The sequence below is a fragment of the Neomonachus schauinslandi genome, chromosome 3 (genome assembly GCF_002201575.2).
Source record: "Neomonachus schauinslandi chromosome 3, ASM220157v2, whole genome shotgun sequence".
In the NCBI taxonomy this organism is placed as follows: Eukaryota; Metazoa; Chordata; class Mammalia; order Carnivora; family Phocidae; genus Neomonachus; species Neomonachus schauinslandi.
Genome location: NC_058405.1, coordinates 184,625,698 through 184,649,969, shown reverse-complemented (window position 1 = coordinate 184,649,969; position 24,272 = coordinate 184,625,698). Strand labels below are relative to the sequence as shown.

Genomic DNA, 24,272 nt, shown 5'->3' with positions numbered 1-24,272 from the left:
ACACAGCTGGAATAGCAAACTTCATCCATGTCAACACTCCTTCTCCTATCCTACTTTCCCCCCTCCCAGAAGGCTAAGTTTGGATCGAAGGAAATGATGCTGCCCGCAGACCCAAGTTAACTCCCTCCTGTCCCAATCCAGGTACTGCGTAATACTTAAAGTCATTGTTTTAGAACACATTTCATCTATACAGAGAGAGATTTTAAAATCATAAAGACCTGGGCTCAAGCCCCTACTCTACCACATTCTTGCTGGATACCTTGGGCAAGATACTTAACTTCTCTGATACTCATTTCTTTCTTTCTATATATATATATTTTTTTTTTTAGAGAGAGAGAGGATGCATGCAAGGGGGAGGCGGGGCAGAGGGAGAGAGAGAATCCTAAGAAGGCTCCATGCCCAACAGAGCCCAACAGGGGGCTCGATCTCACGACCCTGAGACCATGACCTGAGCTGAAATCAAGGGTCGGACACTTAACCAACTGAGCCACCCAGGCACCCCTGATTCTCATGCCTTATGAAATGGGGATGATAATGACCTTGAAGAGTTACTGTGGGATTGTACAGCACAGGGAATACAGTCAATGATATTGCAATAACACTTACCCAGGTGAGCACTGAGTACTGCACACCTGAAACTAATATAACACTGTATGTCAACCACACTTTAATTTAAAAAAAGCACACATACAAAACTGAGTCATTGTGAGGATTCAATGAACAGATACATCCAAGTGCCTAGCTCACTGCTGGCCCATGGGAGGAAGTCAGTAAGTGGCAGCAATTACTACTGTTTCCTCTATGGGAAGGGCCAAAGATTTTCTAAATGTATTTCTATGCAAGAGGATAACCTGAAAAACCCAGAGGTTACACTGTAAAACAGTAAGACGCAAAGTTTGAAATATGTTAGAAGCATCCAGAAATAAAGATGATCAAGCCTCACTTCCAGAGACTCTGATTTTGTGGCTGCGGGCTGGGGGCTGAGAAACTGTAGGGTCAACAAAGTCCCCAAATGGCTCTGACACATACCACAAGTTTGAGAATGGCCGTCCTAACTCATCTATTCCTCTTGGTGTTCTTTTTTTTAAAAGATTTTATTTATTTATTTGACAGAGAGAGACACAGCGAGAGAAGGAACACAAGCAGGGGGGAGTGGGAAAGGGAGAAGCAGGCTTCCCGCCGAGCAGGGAGCTCAATGCGGGGCTCGATCCCAGGACCCCGGGACCATGACCTGAGCCAAAGGCAGATGCTTAACGACTGAGCCACCCAGGCGCCCCTCCTCTTGGTGTTCTAAAGAGCCATGAAGGGCGCCTGGGTGGCTCAGTTGGTTAAGCGACTGCCTTCGGCTCAGGTCATGATCCTGGAGTCCCTGGATCGAGTCCCGCATAGGGCTCCCTGCTCGGCAGGGAGTCTGCTTCGTCCTCTGACCCTATCCCCTCTCATGTGTTCTCTCTCTCTCATTCTCTCTCTCTCAAATAAATAAATAAAATCTTTAAAAATAAATAAATAAATAAAAAATAAATAAATAAATAAAGAGCCATGAAGATCATGCACAAACTGTATTTCAAAAACTTTATTTTGTGATTATGTGTAGAAGTAAAATATTTTAACTATTAAAACCCAAAACATCACATAATAATGAACTAACATTATTATTATTGCTTAGCATCCTTCAAATCTCAGTATTGAAAGATAACTTTAAAAACTCCTCTGGCATAAACTTACATCCAGGGGCACCTGGGTGGCTCTATCGTTAAGCGTCTGCCTTTGGCTCAGGTCATGATCCCAGGGTCCTGGGATCGAGCCCCGCATCAGGCTCCCTGCTCAGCGGGAAGCTTGCCTCTCCCTCTCCCGCTCCCCCTGCTTGTGTTCCTGCTCTCTCTATCTCTCCCTCTGTCGAATAAACAAATAAAATCCTTTAAAAATAAATAAATAAAAAATAATAACCTTACATTCTTTATTGAATCTTTGGAGAACATCTCTGGAAATCATTTATCGAGTTTTTACTTAAATACTATTAGGGAGAAGGAGTCACTACCATCTTCCTATGCTCAATTACAGTATAAACTAGAACTTCCAATGATGAAAATTCTACAGGATGGTTTATAATTCCATTTCGTGGTAATGACTATTAGACAGCATCTATGAGAACTTTCTCAACGTGTACCAAGTGGCAAATGATGAATGAAGAACCAAAACCCATTAACTGGGGCAAATGACCTCACAAATCATCAATATAAAAGCCACCAAAGGGCACCTGGGTGGCTCAGTTGGTTAAGCAACTGCCTTCGGCTCAGGTCATGATCCTGGAGTCCAGGGATCGAGTCCCGCATCGGGCTCCCTGCTCAGCGAGGAGCCTGCTTCTCCCTCTGACCCTCCCCCCTCTCATGTACTCTCTCTCATTCTCGCTCTCTCAAATAAATAAATAAATCTTTTTAAAAAAAAAAAAGCCACCAAAGTTGTCCCTCTTGAAAGGGGACTACACAAAGGAACACTCCCCCTCGGAAACTCACTGCGCAATTAGCTAAATGTAAGGGACCCAGAAATATTTGTGACCAGTTCAAACACACCGTTTAGCAGCCTGCTGTACAGAGACAGATACCACCTTGCAGACACCTTAGCTGCCTACAAACAGGACATGACCATTACTGGAAGCTACTGGGGTCGCAGCTCCAAGATCTCAACTTTATTTCTGAGCATTAAAAAGAACTCTGACTCTTTTTTCCTTCTCAAAAATTTTATGAGACAAGGACGACTGAGCCAAGATCCCTAGCCGCGCAAGAGCTCAACTTTTAGCGGAGAGGTCTCATTTCAAATTCCATGTTATATTAATGAAACACTCTTAGTCATGCCAGTGATATTTATTGAGACTCTTCATATTTCAAAACTACTGACAGAATTTGTACCAAAATCCAAAGAACTACATCCCAAGTTTTAAGCAAAGAGATATATACAACTAAAAGAATGTGGGTTAAGGTCACAGAAAGTTTCTCGATCATTCCAGCATGCATTGAAACAGTAACAAAAGTGATGGAGATCTCCCCTGTGGCCAAGCTTCAAGCTTTCTCTTAACATTTCCACTTTAAGTACATTGCTTTTTTTTTTTTTAAAGAGTAGATGAGATTTAATTTTAGTGATCCCTTTGTTGCTCAAAACAAAACGGTACATTTTAAAATATGGAACTATTTTTCCAACATCTAAAAATCTAAAATCAATCACTCTAACTTTACAATACAATATACTCTCTCTTCTTTGTATCCAGATATAAATTGGCTCTTTGCTGTTTTGCTAATCCACAAGTACTGGATGGAGAAACTTATGATGTATAACTATGAATACTGGTCATCATTTTTTTTTTTTAAAGATTTTATTTATTTATTTGAGAGAGAGAGAATGAGAGACAGAGAGCATGAGAGGGAGGAGGGTCAGAGGGTGAAGCAGACTCCCTGCTGAGCAGGGAGCCCGATGCGGGACTCGATCCCGGGACTCCAGGATCATGACCTGAGCCGAAGGCAGTCGCTTAACCAACTGAGCCACCCAGGCGCCCTGGTCATCATTTTTAAAATAACATTTAGGGCTCTACACTCTAGAAAAATGGTCACTTGCTCATTTTCTGAAGGAGTCAAATCAATTAATGGCAAAAATGCTGAAAGATATGATTTCTCTACCTTTTTTAGATGGCCAGGTAAAATAATAACACAATATGCTGTATTTCCAACCTGAATTTTTCTTCTAAACTCCATTTTAAAATATAATTCCTTTTCAGAGAATTTTCCACTCCAAGCACCTTTTTTTTTTTTTTTTTAAGATTTTATTTATTTGACAGAGAGAGAGAGCACAAGCAGGGGGAGCGGCAGGCAGAGGGAGAGGGAGAAGCAGGCTCCCCGAGGAGCAGGGAGCCCGATGCGGGGCTCGATCCCAGGACCCTGGGATCATGACCTGGGCCGAAGGCAGATACTTAGCCAACTGAGCCACCCAGGTGCCCCTCCAAGCACTCTTCTTGCCTCCTTCAAAAGCTTATGGAACTCTTAGCTGATCCATGAAACCTTCCTATCAAGACACACAGAATAATGACTCGCCCAACCATTCAATGTAAAAAACAACACCTAAGTCTAGAATTAAATTAAATTTGGGGCATGTCTGGGCTTTGAGATCACTGCAGCCATAAGTGTGGGAGGAGGGGACAAAGTGCAGACAACCGGCTGTCGCGACACTGGCCCGGGGCCCCTGGTACCAGCGCTCTGCAGCGCTAATCTCTGGTATCCATGGCAACGCTGCATGCGGTGCTTATTCTGCCACAGCCACACGCTGGGCCTGCCAGTCTCAATTCCACAGACATTCTGCTTGGTTTCCTCAGAAAACTCAATTAAAACTGAACCTAAAAAAGGCTCAAACACCCTGGTCTCCTTGCTGAAATCCAAAGGAAAGATCTATAGAAAAACACAGGCTCTTCCCCTCCCAGCTTTTGCACTCCCTCTCCCAGATTTATTTTATCTGTAAAATTGGGCTACTTCTCAGAGACATGACTGGTTCCTGGCAGAAAGCTATCCTCCAAAGCTGCAGGGTATGTTGGGGTGACAAGGGCTGGCTGAGACTCAGGAATCGGGGAGGTTTCCCACCACTTTCCCTCCACCAGTACCTAGGAGTTCAAAGACCGAATCTGAACAGAGGCCAAGCAAATTCAGTCAAGAACTAAGGCTATCTTCTGAAACTCTAAGGATGCAGGTGAGGTAGTGGTTTTAAAATGACTGCCCCGTCTTTGACACTCCTTCCTATCAAGAGGTGGAAGGTCGTTCTCCTTTCTTTGAATGTAGATTGGCCTTAGGAATTGCTTCTAATGAGAATTAACAGAAGTGACACTGAGTTACTTGAGAGACTGGTTTAGAAAAGGTGATGCAGGGTGCCTGGGTGGCTCAGTCGGTTGAGCGACTGCCTTCGGCTCGGGTCATGATCCTGGAGTCCCGGGATCGAGTCCCGCATCGGGCTCCCTGCTCGGCAGGGAGTCTGCTTCTCCCTGACCCTCCTCCCTCTCATGCTCTCTGTCTCTCATTCTCTCTCTCGCAAATAAATAAAAAATAAAAAATAAATAAAAAAAAAAGAAAGAAAAGGTGATGCAGCTTCCACTGGCTCTGTCTGGGGACATTCGCCCTTGGAACCCAGCCACCACGCCGCAACAAAGCCTAGGCCACGTAGGAGTTCCACTCAAGGGCCTCAGCACAGGCCCCCAGACTTGCGCAGGTGGGTGAGGAAGCCTTGAAGATGGCTCCACCAGGCTCCATCGGCATCCAGGAGGCACTGAGGGAGAACTGCCTGAGCACACGATTCCCAGCCATGCAAGATGGTGATAATAATATAAATGGACATTGTTGTTTTATGCCACTAAGCCCGAGATGGTGCACTAGGTTGGAAGAGAAGTAGAAATAGTGGGGCAAAGGTGCATTTCCAGGAGTTGCAGGGCAGGACCCAAACGCCCAGCACAATTTATGAATTCCCACTGTTCTGGGGGCGCCTGGGTGGTTAAGCAACGACTCTTGGTTTTGGTTCAGGTCATGATCTCGGGGTCCTGGGATTGAGCCCCACACTGGGCCCCGTGCTCAGCGCAAGGGTCTGCTTGAGGACTGGAAAGGGTATATGATGTGTTTCATGCCTTCGGTAAGTTCTGGTGGCTTAATCCTCAGTCCCACTCCCTGTGCTCTGTCTCTCTCTAAAAATGGATAAGGAAATCATTAAAAAAAAAAAAAAAAGAATTCCCACTGTTTCAAACATGAGAAAACTGGCACAGGACCCACCCCAGCCAACGCCCGGGAACTGTACTAACTCTTCAGGGAGCAGGCCCGAGGAGCTGAAGAAATCCGCTCAGGCTCATCCTCGGGCTTAACTACACTGCGGGCGGAGCAGTCTCCGGAGCGCCAAGGTGACCTTCCATGTTGACCCCATATGGCCACATCTGTGGTCAGGCAAGGACCGATGCTCCCCCGTGAAGGATCAGTGGGGCCTGTCCCTCTGAGCTCCGGGGGGGGTGGCGGGGCCGGTGGGGCTGGCGGGGCTGGCAGAGCCACGCACACACACAGAGCCGCTGGGCTGGGGAGAGGCAAGCCTACACAAGGCCGAAACAGGCATCCAGACTTCCCGCCACCTCCCTCCTGGGGTGTCAAATCTAAAGCTCGTCTGTCAACTCCCTGGAAAGCAAAGAGCTAAATAATTTACTAACACTTCCTTTCTTTATAAAACTTTAACTTTCTAAAAAAAACCAAAAACCAAAAAACAACCACACACACACGCACGCGCGCACACACACACACACACACCCCCACCCACCCACCCACCCATGGAGAAACAATGGCAGGAAGTTTTGAGATCAGGGGCAGATGTGCGATTCCACATGGTAAAACTCCACCTGCTGGGGATTTAGGATTAGGCCACCAGAATTTACCGCAGGCCTGAACACTTCACACAGCCCTTCCAACATTTCAGCGGTTTCCTAATGTAGCATCAAGGCCGAAACTCCGGCAAAGAACCACAATTGTGGCCACTGACTTTGTTCTGTTGTTGTTGTTGTTCTTTTTTTTTTTTTAAACAAACCCTTGTGTCGAGGGCTGACTGGCCACTGACTTCATATTAACTAAAGTTTTTCTCACCTTACCGAAAAATGAACAGTTCTGGTTAAAAAAAAAAAAAAAAAAAGGCTAATAATGGAAAACCATCATTTTATGCTGGAATGTTGGAATTCCTACTTTGAATGCAAAAAATGGAAATGCTTCTAAGATGGGTGCTCCATATTGCTACAGAAACAAGAGCCCCCTAGACTAGTTCAAGATAAAAGTGACAGATAATAAAATGATTCTTCCTCCCACCTCCTCCTCTCCCCCGTGCTGCACTGTGTCTTCTGGCTGTGCCCTTTGGGACAGGGCCTGGACTCCCTTCATCTCTCCACATCTGGGATACCTGATGTGCCAGCCCTACTGCACAGGGGCCTCAAGGAACCACAGATAAACTTGATTGCAAAGCACTTCATAAATATTTAGACTCTGTTTTATTTAAAAAAAATATTTAGACTTTTAAAGCCCTTGTTCACCAAGTGCACGAATTTTCTCCATCTCTGCTCCTATCTCACTACTCAAAAGTGAGTCAAACTTTTGAGTTGGCAAAACTGTTCTTTAAAAAATGTTAATCTAGGGGCGCCTGGGTGGCTTAGTCGGTTAAATGACTGACTCTTGGTTTTAGCCCAGGTTGTGATCTTAGTGTCATGAGATCGAGCCCCACATTAGGCTCCGTGCTTAGCTTGGAATCTGCTTGGGACTCTCTCTCCCTCTCCTTCTGCCCCTCCCCTCTGCTCGCTTGCGCTCTCTCTCTCTCTCTCTCTCTCCCCCCCTCTAAAATAAGTAAATAAATCTTGAAAAAAAATAAAAATTAAAAAATGTTAATCTAGATGATTTACCTTTATGACTTTGTCTGTTCTCCTTCTGGGATGAGAAAGAAGTTGAGGAAAACAGGCACTGAGGATAAAGTCCTCAGGGTCTCTCACATTGTGCAGCCAATCTGAGAAAGCCTTAGCAAGATACAAGAGGGAATTCTCAGGACGGTAAAGTCTGCTTCTTCATGTAGCTATAAGGAGCTGAGACAGTTACTGACTTCTCAGTACTTGGATGGCTCACTCTCAAGTGAACCCTCTTCTCTCCAGCTCAATTCCTGCTGCATGCGTGCAAGTCTTATGCTGTTTCCACAGCCCCCCAAGCGGCCTCCTTGTCCCCTTCCAAAGACCTTCCCCACTGCTACCGAACATTCTCCTAAAAATGCAAACTGAACTCATACCCTTCAACTCTGTCACTTCAATTTTAAAGCTCTACCCTAAGGAGACTGAGATGGGGATGACAACAGCAAAGCACAGTAGATAAGATCACAGACTCTGGAGCCAGACTGCCTGAGTTTAAATCTCAGCTCCCACACGTCAGGCCACATGACTGAAGGCAAAGCACTTAACTTGTTTGGTTTGGGTTTTCTTAAAATTTTTTTGGTAACAGCTTTACTGAGATATAATTCACATACAACTCACTCATTTTAAGTATATATTTCATTGGTTTTCAGTATGTTCATAGAGTTGTGCAACCATCACTACAATCAATTCTAGAACATTCTTATCACTCCCCAAAAGACCTCTGTACCCATTAGGAGTCATCCCCATTTTCCCTACCCTCCCTGGCCCTAGGCAACCACGAACCTACTGTCTCTATTGATTTGCTTCTTCTGGACCTTTCATACAAACAGAATCATATAAAAGGCAGCCTGTCATGTCTGGCTTCTTTCACTCAGCACGATGTTTTCAAAGTTCATCCACACTGTAGCATGTGTCAGGACTTCATTCCTTTACATGCCTGAGTAATATTCCATTATATGGGTATGGTGCATCTTATCTATCCATTAATCCCTTGATGGACATTTGAGTTGTTTTCACTTTTCGGCTGTATTGAATAACATTGCTGTGAACATTCATGTACAAGTTGTCATGTGGACATATGTTTTCAGTTCCCTTGGGTATATAGCTAGGAGAGGAACTGCTGGGTCACATGGTAACTCTACGTTTAAACTTTTGAGGAAACAACCTATTTTTGAAGAGTATTTAATGATATGGGGAAATGCTCTCTTCATTTGGTAAAAATATTTAAAAATACACACATGTACAGATATCTATGTTTATTTAAACATTACATACTTTTGGGTGTATGTATGTATACAAATGCATTTCTATGCTTTCCAAATTCTCTATGAGGAATATGATCAATTTTATAATCAGGAATAAAAAGGAGTGATTTTTTTTTTTAATGTAAATATGAGCATGGTATTCTCCTACTTAAAATGCTCCAAAGGCTCCTCTTGACTTACAACACCTCACACAAACCTTTGTGCCCTGGCCCTGCCTAGTCTCTGACTTTCTCTTCTGTTCCAGCAATACTGAATTCCCAAATATACTGTCTCAGTCCTTTCACATGAGCTGTTCCCTCTACCTGGAATTCTCTTCATGGGCCTTGCCACACTGACATGAATGCTTTACTCACCTGGCAAATACGACAGCAACACTAACAGTTATCCCCATCTAGGAGGCAGCCTGAGCCAGCGGGCTGCCCCAGGACCACAGGTGGTGTCCATCTGCTTCAAAAGGATACGTATAACGTTAAAAGCTTTGGCGTGTTGCTGGCTTTAAAAATTAAAGCCAGAAACTTTTCCAACTTCAACTTTAATTCTGGAGTCCAAGAATCCTGAAATAAAAAAAGAAAGATAATAAAAGCCCTAGATCATTAAATGCCAACAGCATTGTCAAATGGTGGCCTTTGGCTTAAATAACCCCATCCAACACAGTTACTGAAATCAAAAGCAAGATGCCTTGCCTGTGGTGTGATGCCGCGAAAAACAGGTTTTTGGACATCTGACCAATTCGTTTATAAAAGATCAGATACCCACAGCAGGAGGAAAGAACGGAGTTCTGTCATAAACAAGGAAAAAAGAACCCTGTACATGATTTGAATATTTCATGTGATTTAAACACAAGCATGACAAATAAGCGTATTAGGTTGAATGGCAACCAGAATTCAGAATCGTTGAAGCATACACGGTGCTGGCATGCATACACGGCTAGCACTCAGTTCCTGAGAGTTTCCCAAAGAGAAAGGCTCATTTCCATAAACCTCATCTAGATAAGGAAAAAAAAAAAAAAGACAGAAGCTGTTATCTGCCTCAAATAATCCGTCATGTCAAGCATTACGATATACTTTTAGTTTGATTTGTCCCTTAATAATAAATTACTTATCTCAAATAATGCTCATTAGAGGGAAAAAATAATGACTTAAGGAGTAAAAGAAAAAGTGTGACAAGCAATTATCTTTCTCAGGCAATTTTCCTTACAGTCTTTATATAAAAAAATCTATCACCCAAACCAAGAAGTTCCACAGAAAAGAAGCAAGATCTCTAAAAATTCCTATCAACTTACCTCTTAGGCCCTGCCCCACCCCCCCAGACCCCCCTCCCTCCCCCCCTCCCCCCCCCCGCTCTGTGTCCTTATCCATGCCCCCACCCCACCCGTTCTACCCAGGGCATCATCTGGCTTTTTGAAAAAATACTATCTTATATTTTTAGAAGACTGTGTAATTCCCTGACATGGCATGATAGCTTTAGTTATAATGTGTGTGTTATGGGTTGAATTGTGTCCCCTAAAAAGATATGCAGAAGTCCTAGCCTCCTCAGAATGTGAGGTCATTGGAGTGGGGTTGTTGTAGATGTAATTAGTTAAGATGAGGTCATATTGGAGTAGGGTGGGCCCTTGATGCAACATGACTGGTGTCCTTCTAAGAAGGAAAATTTAGACACAGACACAGAGAGAAGATGGGCCTGTAAAGACGGGGGATTGGAGTTATGCTGCCACTAGCCAAGGGACATCTGAGGCTACCAGAAGCAGAAAGAGGCAAGGAAGGATCCTCCCCTAGAGGCTTCGCAGGGAGCATGGCCCTGCCAACACCTTGATTTCAGACCTCTGGCCTCATGAACTATGAGACCGAAAGTTTCTGTTGTTTAAGGTACCCGGTCTGTGGCCCTTTGTTACAGCAGCTCTGGGAGACTAATACAGCGCGCTACCGCTCAAGGCTTCTGCGCTCAACCATACCATAAAGAATTGCAAGGAAGGACTACCATGTTGGCCAACATTAATGAAGACATCTTAAAAAACAAACAAAACAAAATATTTGGGACATGGAGACTTCCAGTTAAATTGCTCTGTTGCTGATTACTATTTTGTATCACCACCAAGTATATATTTTCAGTTTAACTGTTTACCTTCTGATGCTCTGCTAATGACAAGGCTAAGATTGGGATAAAACCTCTCTGGCCAATGAATCCCTTATTTTTTTCTTGACTGCTCTGATTTTTCTGTGCTTTCAGCTTTGAGAACAAGAACATTTCCAAGTCTGCTAGGCACCTGACTGCCCAGCTCCCACAGGAATGGGGGAAGCAATGGGCTGGTTCTCTGTACTCCCTGAACGAAGTCACTCCTCCTCTTTACATCACAGTCTCTTCACTTATAGAATGCAGACTTTACACTAGATGAGTGATCATCTGACTTTTTTTTTTTTCCAACAGCAAAACCCTTCTGATCATTCAAAGTCTTGCCCAGAACCCTAATGTATGAAATGAATAAAAGCAGGGTATTCTTGTGGAGGGGAGGGGAGAACTCCATGCTTGACTCTCTTGGCCTACCCACTGCCTCCTCCCTCCCTCGCAGAGCCCACAAGAATTCCTTCCATTTCTTTCCATTTTCACTAATTAAGCTTGACTTGGTCCCTGGCACCCAAGTGCCCAAAACTTTTTCTGGAAGTAATCAACTAGAGGAATACCTAAATATTTCTGCAAGGAGATGCTCACTGACAAACAATTTGCTGAAAAGAGCTCATTACAATCTCTACAAAATAATTTTCTTTCCTGACACCTCAGCAGAAAAGATAACCTGAAAAAGCAATGAAAACAACTAAAAAAGCTGCATAAGTTAACCATATTTTAAAATCCATCCCCAAGTGGCAAGAAAGGAAAAGCAGAGGCTAAAAGTGACAGTTTTCGCTCTAAGGATAACTCAGAGTCTAGAAGACCTTACACCTCAGTTCTAAGAGTGGTCATGGTACAGAAGACGAAGACAATAGGATCCACTCATAGTAAACAATCTAATAGGAGACCCTAGCATAAAACTGGGATCCCAGGGCACCTGGGTGGCTCAGTTGGTTAGGCGTCTACCTTCAGCTCAGATCATGATCCCAGGGTCCTAGGATCGAGTCTTGCATCAGGCTCCCTGCTTAGTGGGGAGTCTGCTTCTCCCTCTGTCCCTCCCCCCTTTCGTGCACTCTCTCTCTCAAAAATAAATAAAAACTTTAGAAAAAAACCCTGGGATCCCAAAGGACTATACCATCAGGAAAAAGTCAAGGACAAACCAATCCACTGTCTAGAAGGCGACAGCAAGGAAATCTACCTGTCTTGACCTTGACATTAGGTAGAAGGGAGGAAAAACCTCATCTGAAACTTCATAACCCAAACTAGTCTCATTAAAGATTGCAGCCTAAACTGAAACTATCTATGTGGCTCCCAAAGCCTTGAGCAAAGAATTTTAATTTAAAATGATCCTGGGTTGGTAATGCCCTAGATGACTGAGAGATGCAAATGCAGATCTCTGAAAGAACCAAACTCCACTCAGGCCTCAAAAAACTCCCACAAGTCCCAAGTAGAGTAAACTCATTGTCAAAACTCAAAATAACTAATTTTTTTTTTTCAAAAAAAGATATAAGGCACCGTGAATGAACCAGCAGAAATTAAACACAGCAGGATCAAATCTATAAAGGCTCCTGATGTTAAAATTAACAAAGAATATAACACAAATTATAAATATGGTAAAGAAATAAAAAGGGTTGAAAATATGAGCAAAGAACAAGAGACTATAAAAAATGACCCAGTAAATTTGAATTAAAAAACAAAAAGAACTTCTATTAACAAAAGTTAGTAAGTGAAATTACAAATTCAATTAAGAATTAAAGAACAGATTAGACTGAAGACAGGTGTGAATAAATCACCCAGAATACAGTCCTGACAGAGATCACGAGATGGAAAATACAAGATGCTAAGAGACATGGAGGGCTCAACACTGTGAACATCCTTGACTCTACTGAACTGTACACTTCACAATGGTTGAGATGGTAAATTTTATTTTATGTGTATTTTGTCACAAATTTTTTAAATGAAAAAAAAAGACAGGATAGAAGAAGCAAGTCTAATGCAGATTTAATCAGATACATAGATTAAATGTAGATTTAATCAGACATCCAGAAAAAGATAATAAAGAGGAGAGGCAATATATGACGAGAAAACAGAATTTTCCAGTCGTTCAAAGACACAAAACGTCACATCCAGGAAGCCCAACAAATCCCAAGTAAAAATAGAAATCTACCCCTAGACATGCCATAGTAAAATTACACAACCTCAAAGGTCAGAGAAATAAGACCGATCACCTACACGGGAAGAGCAATTAGACTGTTGACCGACCTCCAATAGCAACAACGGGAGCGGGGTGATAACAACACCTTGTTATCAAGGGTGCGCCCGGGTGGCTCAGTGGGTTGAGCCCGACTCTTGGTTTCGGCTCAGGTCATGATCTCGGGGTTGTGAGATCCAGCCTACATTGGGCTCTGAGTTCAGCATGGAGTTTGAGATTCTCTCTCTTTCCATCTCCCATTGCCCCTCCCTGCCCCACACGCATGCGCTCTCTCTCTCTCAAAATAAATAAATCTTAAAAAAAAAAAAAGAAAGAAAGAAAATAGCTGTAAGCCTACCATTCTGGACCCTGACTAAAAAAGCAACAGAGACATTTCAGACAAGCGAGAACGGAAAGAAGAGACTGTCACCTAAGGGAGACTCTAAAGGGATGTATGTGAGGCAGAGATGATGATTACAGATGGAAGGTCCTTAACGCAAGACGGAACAGCAAGCACATCTATGGGTGAACAGAAGGGTAAATCCATACACACATAGACTGCATCAAATAATAAGATTCCGTAACGTGTGGGGTTAAAGTATGTAACTGAAATACTTGACAATAACAGTAAGTGAGCTGGGAAGGGGATGAAGGAGGTGAATGCATTCTAAGGTCCTTGTAATGGTCAGGAAGACGAGGAAGATATGAGCTTTAGATTCTGTTATGCATACATACTCAGGTATCTATGACGGCCACTGAAAGAACATATGTAGAGAGTAGCAAAAGGAAAAAAAAAAAAGGAAACACATGACTCCGCATGAATACTGAACCCTGCAGACCCGGGACGCCGAGCCAGAGCGGGCCAGCCGCCTGCCGAAGCCCGGGCTGGACCTCAGCCGCGACCGCAGTGCTACGCCATCATCTTCATAAACAGAAGTCTTCGCAGTGAGAAAATCCACTCTTTCAAGTTTCACCGCCTTCCTTAACCGTTATGTGTTTTCAACCTTCTCGGAGAGGAAGGGGGCAAAACTAAATTTGGATGGACAAAGAAAACCAAGCACAGAATTCAACGTAGGCTACTCTATGACAAGACTGCTTTCATGAAGTCATTCAACTCTGGCCTTCAGTTTAGGGGCTACTATTCGGGAATGCTGACAGGTGTCTGACTAAAGCATAACGGAACAGGAGACGGAGACATACTGGGTCTGGAGAGAGAAGTGCATCTGTTGTCCAGTGGCGCATGAGCCCTCTCCAAAGAGATGCTCGGAAACAGTGTGAGATCTTTCTTTAGAAAAAGCAACTGCATCAGTCTCTTAAACACGTTTTCATAAACCTCTCAGGGGACATCTTAATTTTATTAAGTCAACAAGAATTACTACAATGGATAAACACTGATAATAAATAGTATGCTGAAATGTCAACTACAGTGAAATAAAACAATTAAAAGAGCTCCAGGAAAGTAGTCTGAAAGAAGTAATAGTACACAACCAGGTCCTCAGACATGCACCAAGTAAGTGAGACTCTGAATAGAAATTAAAACACATATAGCGGGGCACCTGGGTGGCTCAGTTGGTTAAGCGACTGCCTTCGGCTCAGGTCATGATCCTGGAGTCCCAGGATCGAGTCCTGCATCGGGCTCCCTGCTGAGCGGGGAGTCCGCTTCTCCCTCTGACCCTCCCCCCTCTCATGTTCTCTCTCTATCTCATTCTCTCTCAAATAAGTAAAATCTTTAAAAAATAAAATAAATAAAATAAATAAATAAAACACATATGGCCAGCAATTACGTAAAATAACCTAGTTCTTTTCAGGCCACCAATTTTCGATGTAATTGAATAAAAATTATCCTTTCGATATTGAAAAAGTATGCATGGAATGCTTTAAGAAGTACACTTAAAAATAGTTATGTTAGTCCTAGTTAACAAGTCTTTTTTTTTTTAACATTTTATTTATTTATTTGACAGAGAGAGACACAGCTAGAGGGGGAACACAAGCAGGGGGAGTGGGAGAGGGAAAAGCAGGCTTCCCGCGGAGCAGGGAGCCCGATGCGGGGCTCGATCCCAGGACCCTGGGGTCACGACCTGAGCCGAAGGCAGACGCTTAACGACTAAGCCACCCAGGCGCCCCTAACAAGTCTTAATACAACCAAAAAATGAAATTTTATGGCACAAGAAAAGTTTGTCAAAGAAAATTATCTGAGAACAGAAGCGAATTTTCAGGTTTTTTATGGCATCATTCAGAAACCACTAGCGTCGACAAGGTGAAACCGCAGTGCCGCCCCGGATCCAACTGGTCACTCACCTGGAAGAGCTCTTTAAACGAGGGGTGGACCATGGGGTTGGGAACAAAAGGCAGAGCATAGAAAGGGAGAAACTCCGTGGTCTGGCTCAGCGCTGCCCCTTTGGTCTCCAGGTAGGTTTTGAAATAAGAAATCCTCTCATCCAGGTCCTCTTTGTCCTGCAAAGAAGGAAAAATGTTCGCTTGGGGTCTCCTGCTGGACGCCCGGTCCCCCCGGTCCATCCCACTCTTTCTCCGCGGCTCCTCTAGTTCCAGCCACGGTGCTGGCATCCTCCCCCACCCCCCACCCCCGCCTAGCAAGCACAAGGTCTCTGGTCATTCAAACACCACCCCTCATGTCCCCCTTGATGGAACTTTGTCAGGAATTTCAGAGAACTAGATATATAGTTCGATCTGCTGCCTTTTTACTTTATAATTATCATGTTCTCATATCCTTAAAATTCTTCATAAACATCATTTATACCGGCAGGACAAAACCTCACCTCATGGGTCTATCACAATTTACTTAACCAATTCCCCTATTATTAGACGTGTGCATTGTTTCCACTTGTCACAGATCATAAACATGCGTCTCCAGGATTCCCTCAGGAGAGGTGCAGAAGCTGCCATCGCATCCCTCCTTTCCTCTGCAAAGCTAACTAAGGACTGATCTTGCAGGCCGCACTGGCTCCACGCGTGATCCGAGGCAACCCCGTCCCTCTCAGGATTTGATTTCCTCCTGCGCCTCAGCGAGGTCGGGGCACTTGAGCTGCTCAGCCCGGAATCGAGTGCTCTCCTTCCCTGACCACCTGGCTGCACCAGAGCCGTGCACCCTGTGTATGTGTGCTCTTCTAAGCGACACATCTCACTCCGTCTACACCGGGAAGCCCTCTGCTGGCCACTGGGCTTAAAAAAATGTATGGTGTGTATTGATTTTTTTAATCTTACGTCAAAATAAAAAAGTTAGAAAACAGAAATAAATATAAGGAAAATGAAAATCTCCCATGGTCTCACCCCCCACGCACACTGTCTTGAGGAACAGGAATGGTTACCGTGACTTACTGTAAAGCTGCTCCCTCCACCACTGACCCCTCCCCTGGCCCCCCTGACATTTTAGTAAGTGAACACAGGTGCTTTGGGGGCAGTAGCTAATGCAAGGAGAAGCCACTAAAGAAAGGCATGTAGTCAAATGTCAAGATGGCCCTGCTCCCTTCTGTCATTTGCTCTGTACTGGGAGGCTTGGCGGCCACAGTAGCGGGCGCTCTCAGCCGTGCCCTCAGCACCACTGCCGAAGGACTGCAGAGGCTACACTCATCTGACCGCTCAGACAGACCTTCACAAACAGGCATCTTTCCACGGCTTAAGCTCAAACTTCTCTTCTATTAGACAGTCTAATATGTGGTCTCAATAGGTGTCCTCTTAGACATACGTGTATTCATGTTAAGTTGCCAAATAAGTAAACTTTATTTTGCTGAGTTTTCAGAAATTTGAGGCATTGAGGAAAACCATGTAGCTTTCCATACAGAAATTACTAACTCTCTGTATAAACTAGAAAATAAACTACTGGGAATGAGACAGAAAATCATGCACAGGACATGGGACGCCTACTCCTTGGAAGCAATATGATAAAATGGCCACAAAACTAAATTAATGCTCATTTACAAAACAAAAAGCTAACATTTCCCCTTGAACGCACCACTCAGACCCACCCAAATCACAAAGGGAACCTACAGGTCTCCCTAAGGAGTGTTTCAGAAGATAGATGGCAAAATGGATGTGAAGATAGAATTCCAACTTCTGGGCAAGGGAGTCACGATCTCGGATGGAACTGGGAATGTGCTCCTCCCACAAATCGAAGAACACCTTCTGGTCGCCATTGTCAAATGCAGCAACAAGGTCCTTCTGTGGAGAAGACATCAGACTGAACCCCAGTCATAAGGGAGGCCCATTCTCCCAACACCCCAATTCTTACAAGCTACCCAATACCCTGCATACCCCATACACTTTGTGGTTCCAGTGTGAGAACTCAGTCTCCTTCCCGAGATAAGGGACAGAAAACCAGAGAGCTAGAAGGCTTCAAGCATCTTAGGCTGAGATTCCCACAAACCAACCCTGGTTGCAAGGTCAAGTCTCAGCTTTACAAGGAACAGATGAAACATTTAAGTCTCTGACATGGAAGGAACCAGGCACAGGCCCAGGACTTGAGGCCAGAAAACTCACAGGCACATAAATACACTGAAGTCATCCTGTAGACTTGCTGACCCAGAGCATGTGATCGATAAAAACCAGGTCAGATCCAAACCCCAGCCAGGCCTCAGTGGAACTCACCCCGCACACGGAAGCTTACCGACAGCCCAGCTAAGTCCTGGAGTGGCAGCTCCTACACACCGCCCCAGTCAATCCCAGGCCTGGGCGGTGGGTGCTGTCATTTGCTCCCTGTTGCTAAAGCATGTCCCATCGAGATGGCACTCGGGAAGTGATGACAGATTCCCAACACACCATGCAGTGACTGTCTGTGTCCACCAATTACAGAAACAGGGATGCACAGGCTGGAGACGGAGGAAGGAGCACAGGCCTGGCGCTCTTCCCACCTCGGGGCTGCGTGAGTCTGACCACGCAGGGCAGGCAGTTTCCCAAACTACTGTGCAAAAGCAGAAATGGAGAATTCTGGGGAAAGGAGGTGGCAATTATCATGCCACCAGCCTCACAAGAATGATGACTGACCCATTGCAAATACCTGCTGCGTAATTTTACAGATTTAGGTATAAGGCAGAATGGACAGAACTTCCTGACGGTCCCAAACCATGTGATTCATATTGTTTTCCTTCCTGTATCAAATGCCCAAGATACTCAGACCTACATTTTGTGCTCGTCTGCAAACGCTATTCTTGGATTGGATTTCCTGCAGTACGTCTCGTTCCCCCCACCCAACACCATTATTCATCACCTTAATTGATCATTGTTTTTTATACTTTTTAAAAACGGCTTTATAGTTTTCCTCTTTTTTTTAGGTTGTTTAGAAATAAGCTTAATATTATAAAATGGGAATGTGCTGCACAATGTTGCACTGTCCGGTTATACTTAAAGACATTCATTAATAAAGAATCCATGAGGGACGCCTGGGTGGCTCAGTCGGTGAAGCGTCTGCCTTCAGCTCAGGTCATGATCTCAGGGTCCTGGGATCAAGCCCCGCATTGGGCTCCCTCCTCAGTAGGGAGTCTTCTTCTCCTCCCTCTGCCTCTCCCCTGGTTTGTGTTCTCTCTCTCACTCGCTCACTCCCTCTCAAATAAATAAAATCTTAAAAAAAAAAAAAAAAGGATCTTCGGGGTGCCTGGATGGCAACCAACTCTTGGTTTCAGCTTGGGTCGTGATCTTGGAGTCTTGAGGATGAGCCCCGCACAGGCTCCATGCTCAGTGTGGAGTCTGCCTGGAGCTTCTCTCTCCCTCTCCCTCTGCCCTTCCCAGCTGTACTCTCTCTTACTCTCTCTAATAAATAAATAAATCTTAAAAAAAAAAACTTCAACTGTGCTTATTACAGAAATGTTCTCTATTTCATGTGATCAAGAACAACTGACTGTTACCTTACTCTGGAAGGTCTTGGCCCCTCAGCCTTGGAAACAGCGAAGGACAGCCTGTCAGCAGCCATGGGAAGGGAGGTGCCCAAAGTGCGAACAGTCAGGCACCGCCGCGTCCGGAAGAACGGGAAGGAAGCCCATTACTGACTGACACAGGGTGCAGGGGACCTTCCTAAGTGGCAGTACTGCTGGAGTCTGACGCCCCTCCAGGCTCACTGCGGCTGAGCTCGAAGCTGACCTCGCCATCCCCGCGAGCCACTCGGGGGGAGGCATGCTCTCAAGAAGGGGCTGGAGACCAAGAGTTCTTTGTGTGAGTGAGTTGCGTGCAGACTCTTGTGAGTATTTTAAGGCTTCGAGTCAAGGTATTTTCTTACGTGGCTTGGCAGAGTCCACATGTTCAAATGGGCCATGTACAGTTTGTTCTAAATTCTTCATTTGTAGACCTGGGACCACAAACTTTCCTGTATCATTATAATCACATCTAAAATCCATCCTAACTTATGATTCATATTCTGTACCTGGAAATAGTCCCTGTATTTAATATCGACATACAAAGCAATCCAGTGTTATAACTCAATACAGTCACAAAGATTAATGATCTTCTCTAATATAAACCATGATCCCAGCCAGAATCACCAAGCTCAGAATATTTATACACCATCAACAATAACTTATAAACACACACACACACACACACACACACACACGTCTTACAGAACTGTGCTTTGGGAAAGTCTCCATTTGTTGAGTGCCACTGGCACTTAAGATATTTTGCTAAGCTGCTGTTCCAGGTATTTTTGTTTGGAATAGCTATCACAGTGGGCACAGCTGTTTATTGGATGAGCAGAAAAAATATGCTTGTGGCAATCAGAAAGTTTCAAGGTCTTTCAAGTTATAGAAAAATGGACCTGAATACAACTGAGAAATGTGAACCCAAACCACAAGATATCACTTCACATCCATTAGGGACTACTATCAAAACAAAACAAAACCAAAAACAAGTATTGGCAAGGCTGTGGAGAGCTTATAACCCCTGCACACTGTTGATGGGAATGTAAAATGTAATCACCATGGAAAAGAGTATAAAGGTTCCTCAAAAAATTAAAACTAGAACTACCATATGACCCAGTAATCCACTTCTGGGTATATATCCAAAATAACTGAAAGCAGGATCTCAAAGAGATATTCGTACACCTATGTTCACAGCAGCACTATTCACAATAGCCAAGAGGTGGAAAAAACTCAAGTGTCCACTGATGGACAAATGGATAAACAAAATGTGGTACAGACATATAATGGAATCTCCTTCAGCTTTAAAAAGGAAGGAAATTCTGTCACATGTCACAACATGGACAAACCTTCCTCCCTGTCCCCTCCAGCCTCCCTGAGCTAGAATGTAAGCGTCTGGAGGGGTGAGCTTTGGTTTGGTTCACTGTGTCCCCAGTGCCTAAAATGCATAACCTAAAACTGCTCAGGATGGGGATCACATTTGTTTCAATTCCTAAGCATTGCATGGTTTCCTCTTTTTCTTCTTCCCAAGAAATGTACATTAAGGAGGGCACGTGATGGAATGAGCACTGGGTGTTATATGCAACTGATGAATCACTAAACTCTACCTCTGAAACTAATAATATATCATATGTTAACTAAACTGAATTTAAATTAAAAATTAAATAAATAAATAAAATAAACAGAAATGTACTTATGTGGAAGATACTATGTCACAACCCACTTCCTAGGGAAGGTACACAGATTTAAAGATGACATTACTGGGACGCCTGGGTGGCTCAGTCAGTTGAGCACCTGACTCTTGATTTTGGCTCAGGTCATGGTCTCAGGGTCATGAGACAGAGCCCCGTTGTGGCGGGCTCCGTGGTCAGCGGGGAGTCTGCTTCTCTCCCTCTTCTTCTCCCTCTGCCCCTCCCCCTACTTGTACGTTCTCCCTCTCTCTAAAGTATATAAATAAATCTTTAAGAAAAGAAAAAAAAGATGATATTACTAATTCATACAAAAGCACCTGAGCATCTACAAGTCACACTGGGGGTGCCTGGGGGCAGCTGGCTGGCTCAGTCGGTGGAGCATGTGACTCTTGATCTCAGAGTTGTGAGTTCCAGCCCCACGATGGGCATAGAGTTTACTTAAAAAATCAATCAATTAATAAAATAAAATAAAAGTCACTCTGACCAGGTTCCCAGAAACAATTCCAATATTCTCTAATAACTGCATTTTTTACAAGTTGGGAGCATCTTGATTATTGACAGGTATCAAAAAAAAAAGCAAAATGTTACCTGGATGATCAATGATCTGGAGTCCCTTAAAGAGCCACCTGCTGTTTTAGATAATGGCTTTCCTTTTATTTTGCATTCTTTTGAAAATGTTTTCAAGGTGTCTTCAAATTCAGCAAAATCTAAATACTATAAAAAAGAACATGAATGTATATACAAGTCTCTATTTTAACGTCAACAAAGCAACTGTCTTTGATGTAATTGTACCAGCTCTAAGTTACCACCTATTTATAATGGGGTTAACGAACTGTCATCTTTGGGAGAATTCAGGATCCAGCTTAGAATTTACTTACTTGACACACGTACCCAAAGCCTAGAAAGACAGTATCATAGAAAATGCTTATTTACAGAAAATAAATTTGCTTTCAGAAAGAAAATGTGAGCGGCATGATTCATGATCATTGTTAATAGAAGCAAAAGGATGTGTGCAGCATTCTGACAAAGGCAGAAGTGATCCTCAGAAGGCCTGACGGCTTTGGGTCTGGTAGGTCTCTGGGAATTTGCCCTGAAACTGGCCCTGGAAAGAGTGCCTGTCCTTAAGAACAGAAGACCAGCCGTTGAAAGACGGGCAACGTCATCACTGATCCTGGAGCATGGCACTCCTGCTCACCGCCCATCCTGGCCCCTCTCCTGGCCTCCCCTACCATGTACTCTACTGCTGTTCTCCCCTCCTTCTCAGTTTGTGGCAGTCACGTCTTTTGGTTTCCACCTCCTGTGCGCGGGCTCTTTCCCCTTTGCTGGGACGGCTTTAAGAATGTATTCATGACCACACCAACGAATTCCAAAGCTGTGTTTCCAGGGCAGATGCCTTGCCCCACGGCCGTGGCTCACAGTGCCTGATGAACGGTTTAATCACAGACTAAAACAGGAGCAACAGTTTCTTGAGCATCAGCTATGTGCTTGCCCCACGCTAAAGGCAGTAGAGAATATAAAAAAGCCTAGGCTATGGGTCCTGTCCTTCAAAAGCTTTCAGTGTAGGAAACCTAAATGTCCATTAACAACAAGTTAAGTAGATACAGTGGCTCAGTGAAATATTCTACAGCATAGAAAGTATGAGGCAGATCACAGGAAGATGTTCACACCACATTACTGTTGATAGAGAAAAGCCAAGCTTCAGCACAATGTACATGGCATCATTCCATTTTGTAAAACAAACTATAGACATGTAAATATATTTTGAATATTCATATAAAAAAAGTCTGGAAAACTAGACTAACCCATTAACAGTGGTTCCTGCAGGAGTGGAGCGCAGGGAAATGAACTTTTTGTACTTCCACATTGTTTGAATCTTTACTATGAGCATATGTTACTATTATAATTTTCTTTAAAGAAATTTTTTCAAGTGGCTTTAAGATTTCAATTTAGTTATGAAAACAAAAAAAATCATATAATGGAAAACAGGTAATTCTAATGTAAAGATAGAAAACACATTATAAGGCACTGTAAAATTTGCTGCACGGTAAAATACAAGTTTTCAAGATCTCTTTCTGTGACCCGTGTTTTGTAAAACATACCTCTTTCACAAGTCCAAGTAATTCTGATTCATGAGCCAGAACATCCCCCATATTGAACGGTTACTGTTAATTCTCACAGCAAAAATCTCTACAAGGCAAAAATAGAAGATAAAAGCTTTCGTCTCAACCATCTGTGAAATCATAAAAAGGTGGCTGTGGTGGGCAGAATAAGGCCCCCATCCTAACCCCCAGAACCTGTGAATATGCTAGGTTGCATGGCAAGAGGGCATTAAAGTTACACACGGAATCAAGGTTGCTAATCAGCTGACCTTAAAATAGGGAGAGTATATATGATTATATGGTGGGCCCAGTGTAATCACAGGGATCCTTAGAAGGAGGCAAGAGGGTCAATGTCAGAGTGATGCATCGCTTGCCCTGAAGGTAGAGGAAGGGCCCCAAGCCAAGGAATGAGTGCAGGCAGCCTCTAGATGCTCAAAAAGGCAAGGAACAGATTCTCCTCTGAAGCCTTCAGGAATGAACAAGCCCTGTGAACACCTTGATTTTAGCTCAGTGAGACCCCTTTTGGACTTCTGACCTCCAGAACTGTAAGATAATAAATCTGTGTTGTTTTCGGTCACCAATTTTATGGTAATTTATCATATGGAAATACAGAGGCTAATGTTCAAAGTAATTCCTTCTTCTATGACAACTACTAAAATGAATATGAACAAGGCCTAGAAGGTGGTGTAAATGAGCAGCGAGGACTGCTTGTGAGACTGGGGAAGATTCTTCTTCTTATTTGGTACTCTAATGTGCCATAATGTGGTATGTGTAATTCAAACAGTCAAGACCACAAAGTGCATTTTAGAACAAAACAGAATTTGACAAGGTTCATTCATTTAAAGAAGGATATGCATTAATATTAATCTGATATAAATGAACACCAATTCCTCACTCTGCCTCCAAATAAAAACTAATCATTCACACAAAGATCTGGGATACTACTTATCTGCAAGAAATCTTTAATGTTTCCTGAAGACCATTATCATTTAGCCTTACAGTAATGGGGGAGGAAGTGGAGTGCATTCACACAAATGTTAGCACAAGGTCATGCACCAGGGAATGTATTAGGTCAGTCTTTGTTTTGTTTAGTTTAGAGAGAGAGAGCAAGCGGTGGGGGGGGGGGGGGCAGAGGGAGAGAATCTTAAGCAGGCTCCATGCCCAGCATGGAGCCCAACATGGGGCTCGATCTCATGACCCTGAGATCATGACCTGAGCTGAAATCAAGAGTCGGACGCTTAACCAACTGAGCCACCCAAGCACCCCACGGTTAGGGTTTTTTTTTTTTTTTTTTTAAGATTTTTTATTTATTTATTTGAGAGAGAGAATGAGATACAGCATGAGAGGGGGGAGGGTCAGAGGGAGAAGCAGACTCCCCGCTGAGCAGGGAGCCCAATGTGGGACTCGATCCTGGGACTCCAGGATCATGACCTGAGCCAAGGCAGTTGCTTAACCAACTGAGCCACCCAGGTGCCCACCATGGTTAGGTTTTTAATTACATTTAAGGATGCACAATATCTATGTACATTTCCAAACATTTAAATAAGTAAAATATTGCAAACCTTTTAAAAACGTATTTTCTACTTTTTCTGTCCCCACGTGTGCCCAAAGCAGCCACTCCCTGTGCCCC

At 43.7% G+C, this 24,272-nt stretch overlaps 1 protein-coding gene across 3 annotated transcripts in view; it reads right to left on the bottom strand.

The window, feature by feature from the left end:
* Positions 1-22,726, bottom strand: part of ARMC9 (armadillo repeat containing 9) — a 117,377-nt gene extending 94,651 nt beyond the window's left edge. For all 3 annotated transcript variants that reach the window (XM_021690332.1, XM_044913450.1, XM_044913448.1), the window contains exons 1-6: positions 22,643-22,726; positions 21,132-21,257; positions 17,000-17,170; positions 15,293-15,448; positions 9,162-9,254; positions 7,439-7,463 (exon numbers count right to left, since the gene is read on the bottom strand). In XM_021690332.1, coding sequence (XP_021546007.1) covers positions 7,439-7,463; positions 9,162-9,254; positions 15,293-15,448; positions 17,000-17,170; positions 21,132-21,257; positions 22,643-22,693 — 622 coding nt within the window. In that variant the 5' untranslated portion in view covers positions 22,694-22,726. The remainder of the gene's footprint in view (positions 1-7,438; positions 7,464-9,161; positions 9,255-15,292; positions 15,449-16,999; positions 17,171-21,131; positions 21,258-22,642) is intronic.
* Between the last annotated feature and the right edge of the window lie 1,546 nt (positions 22,727-24,272).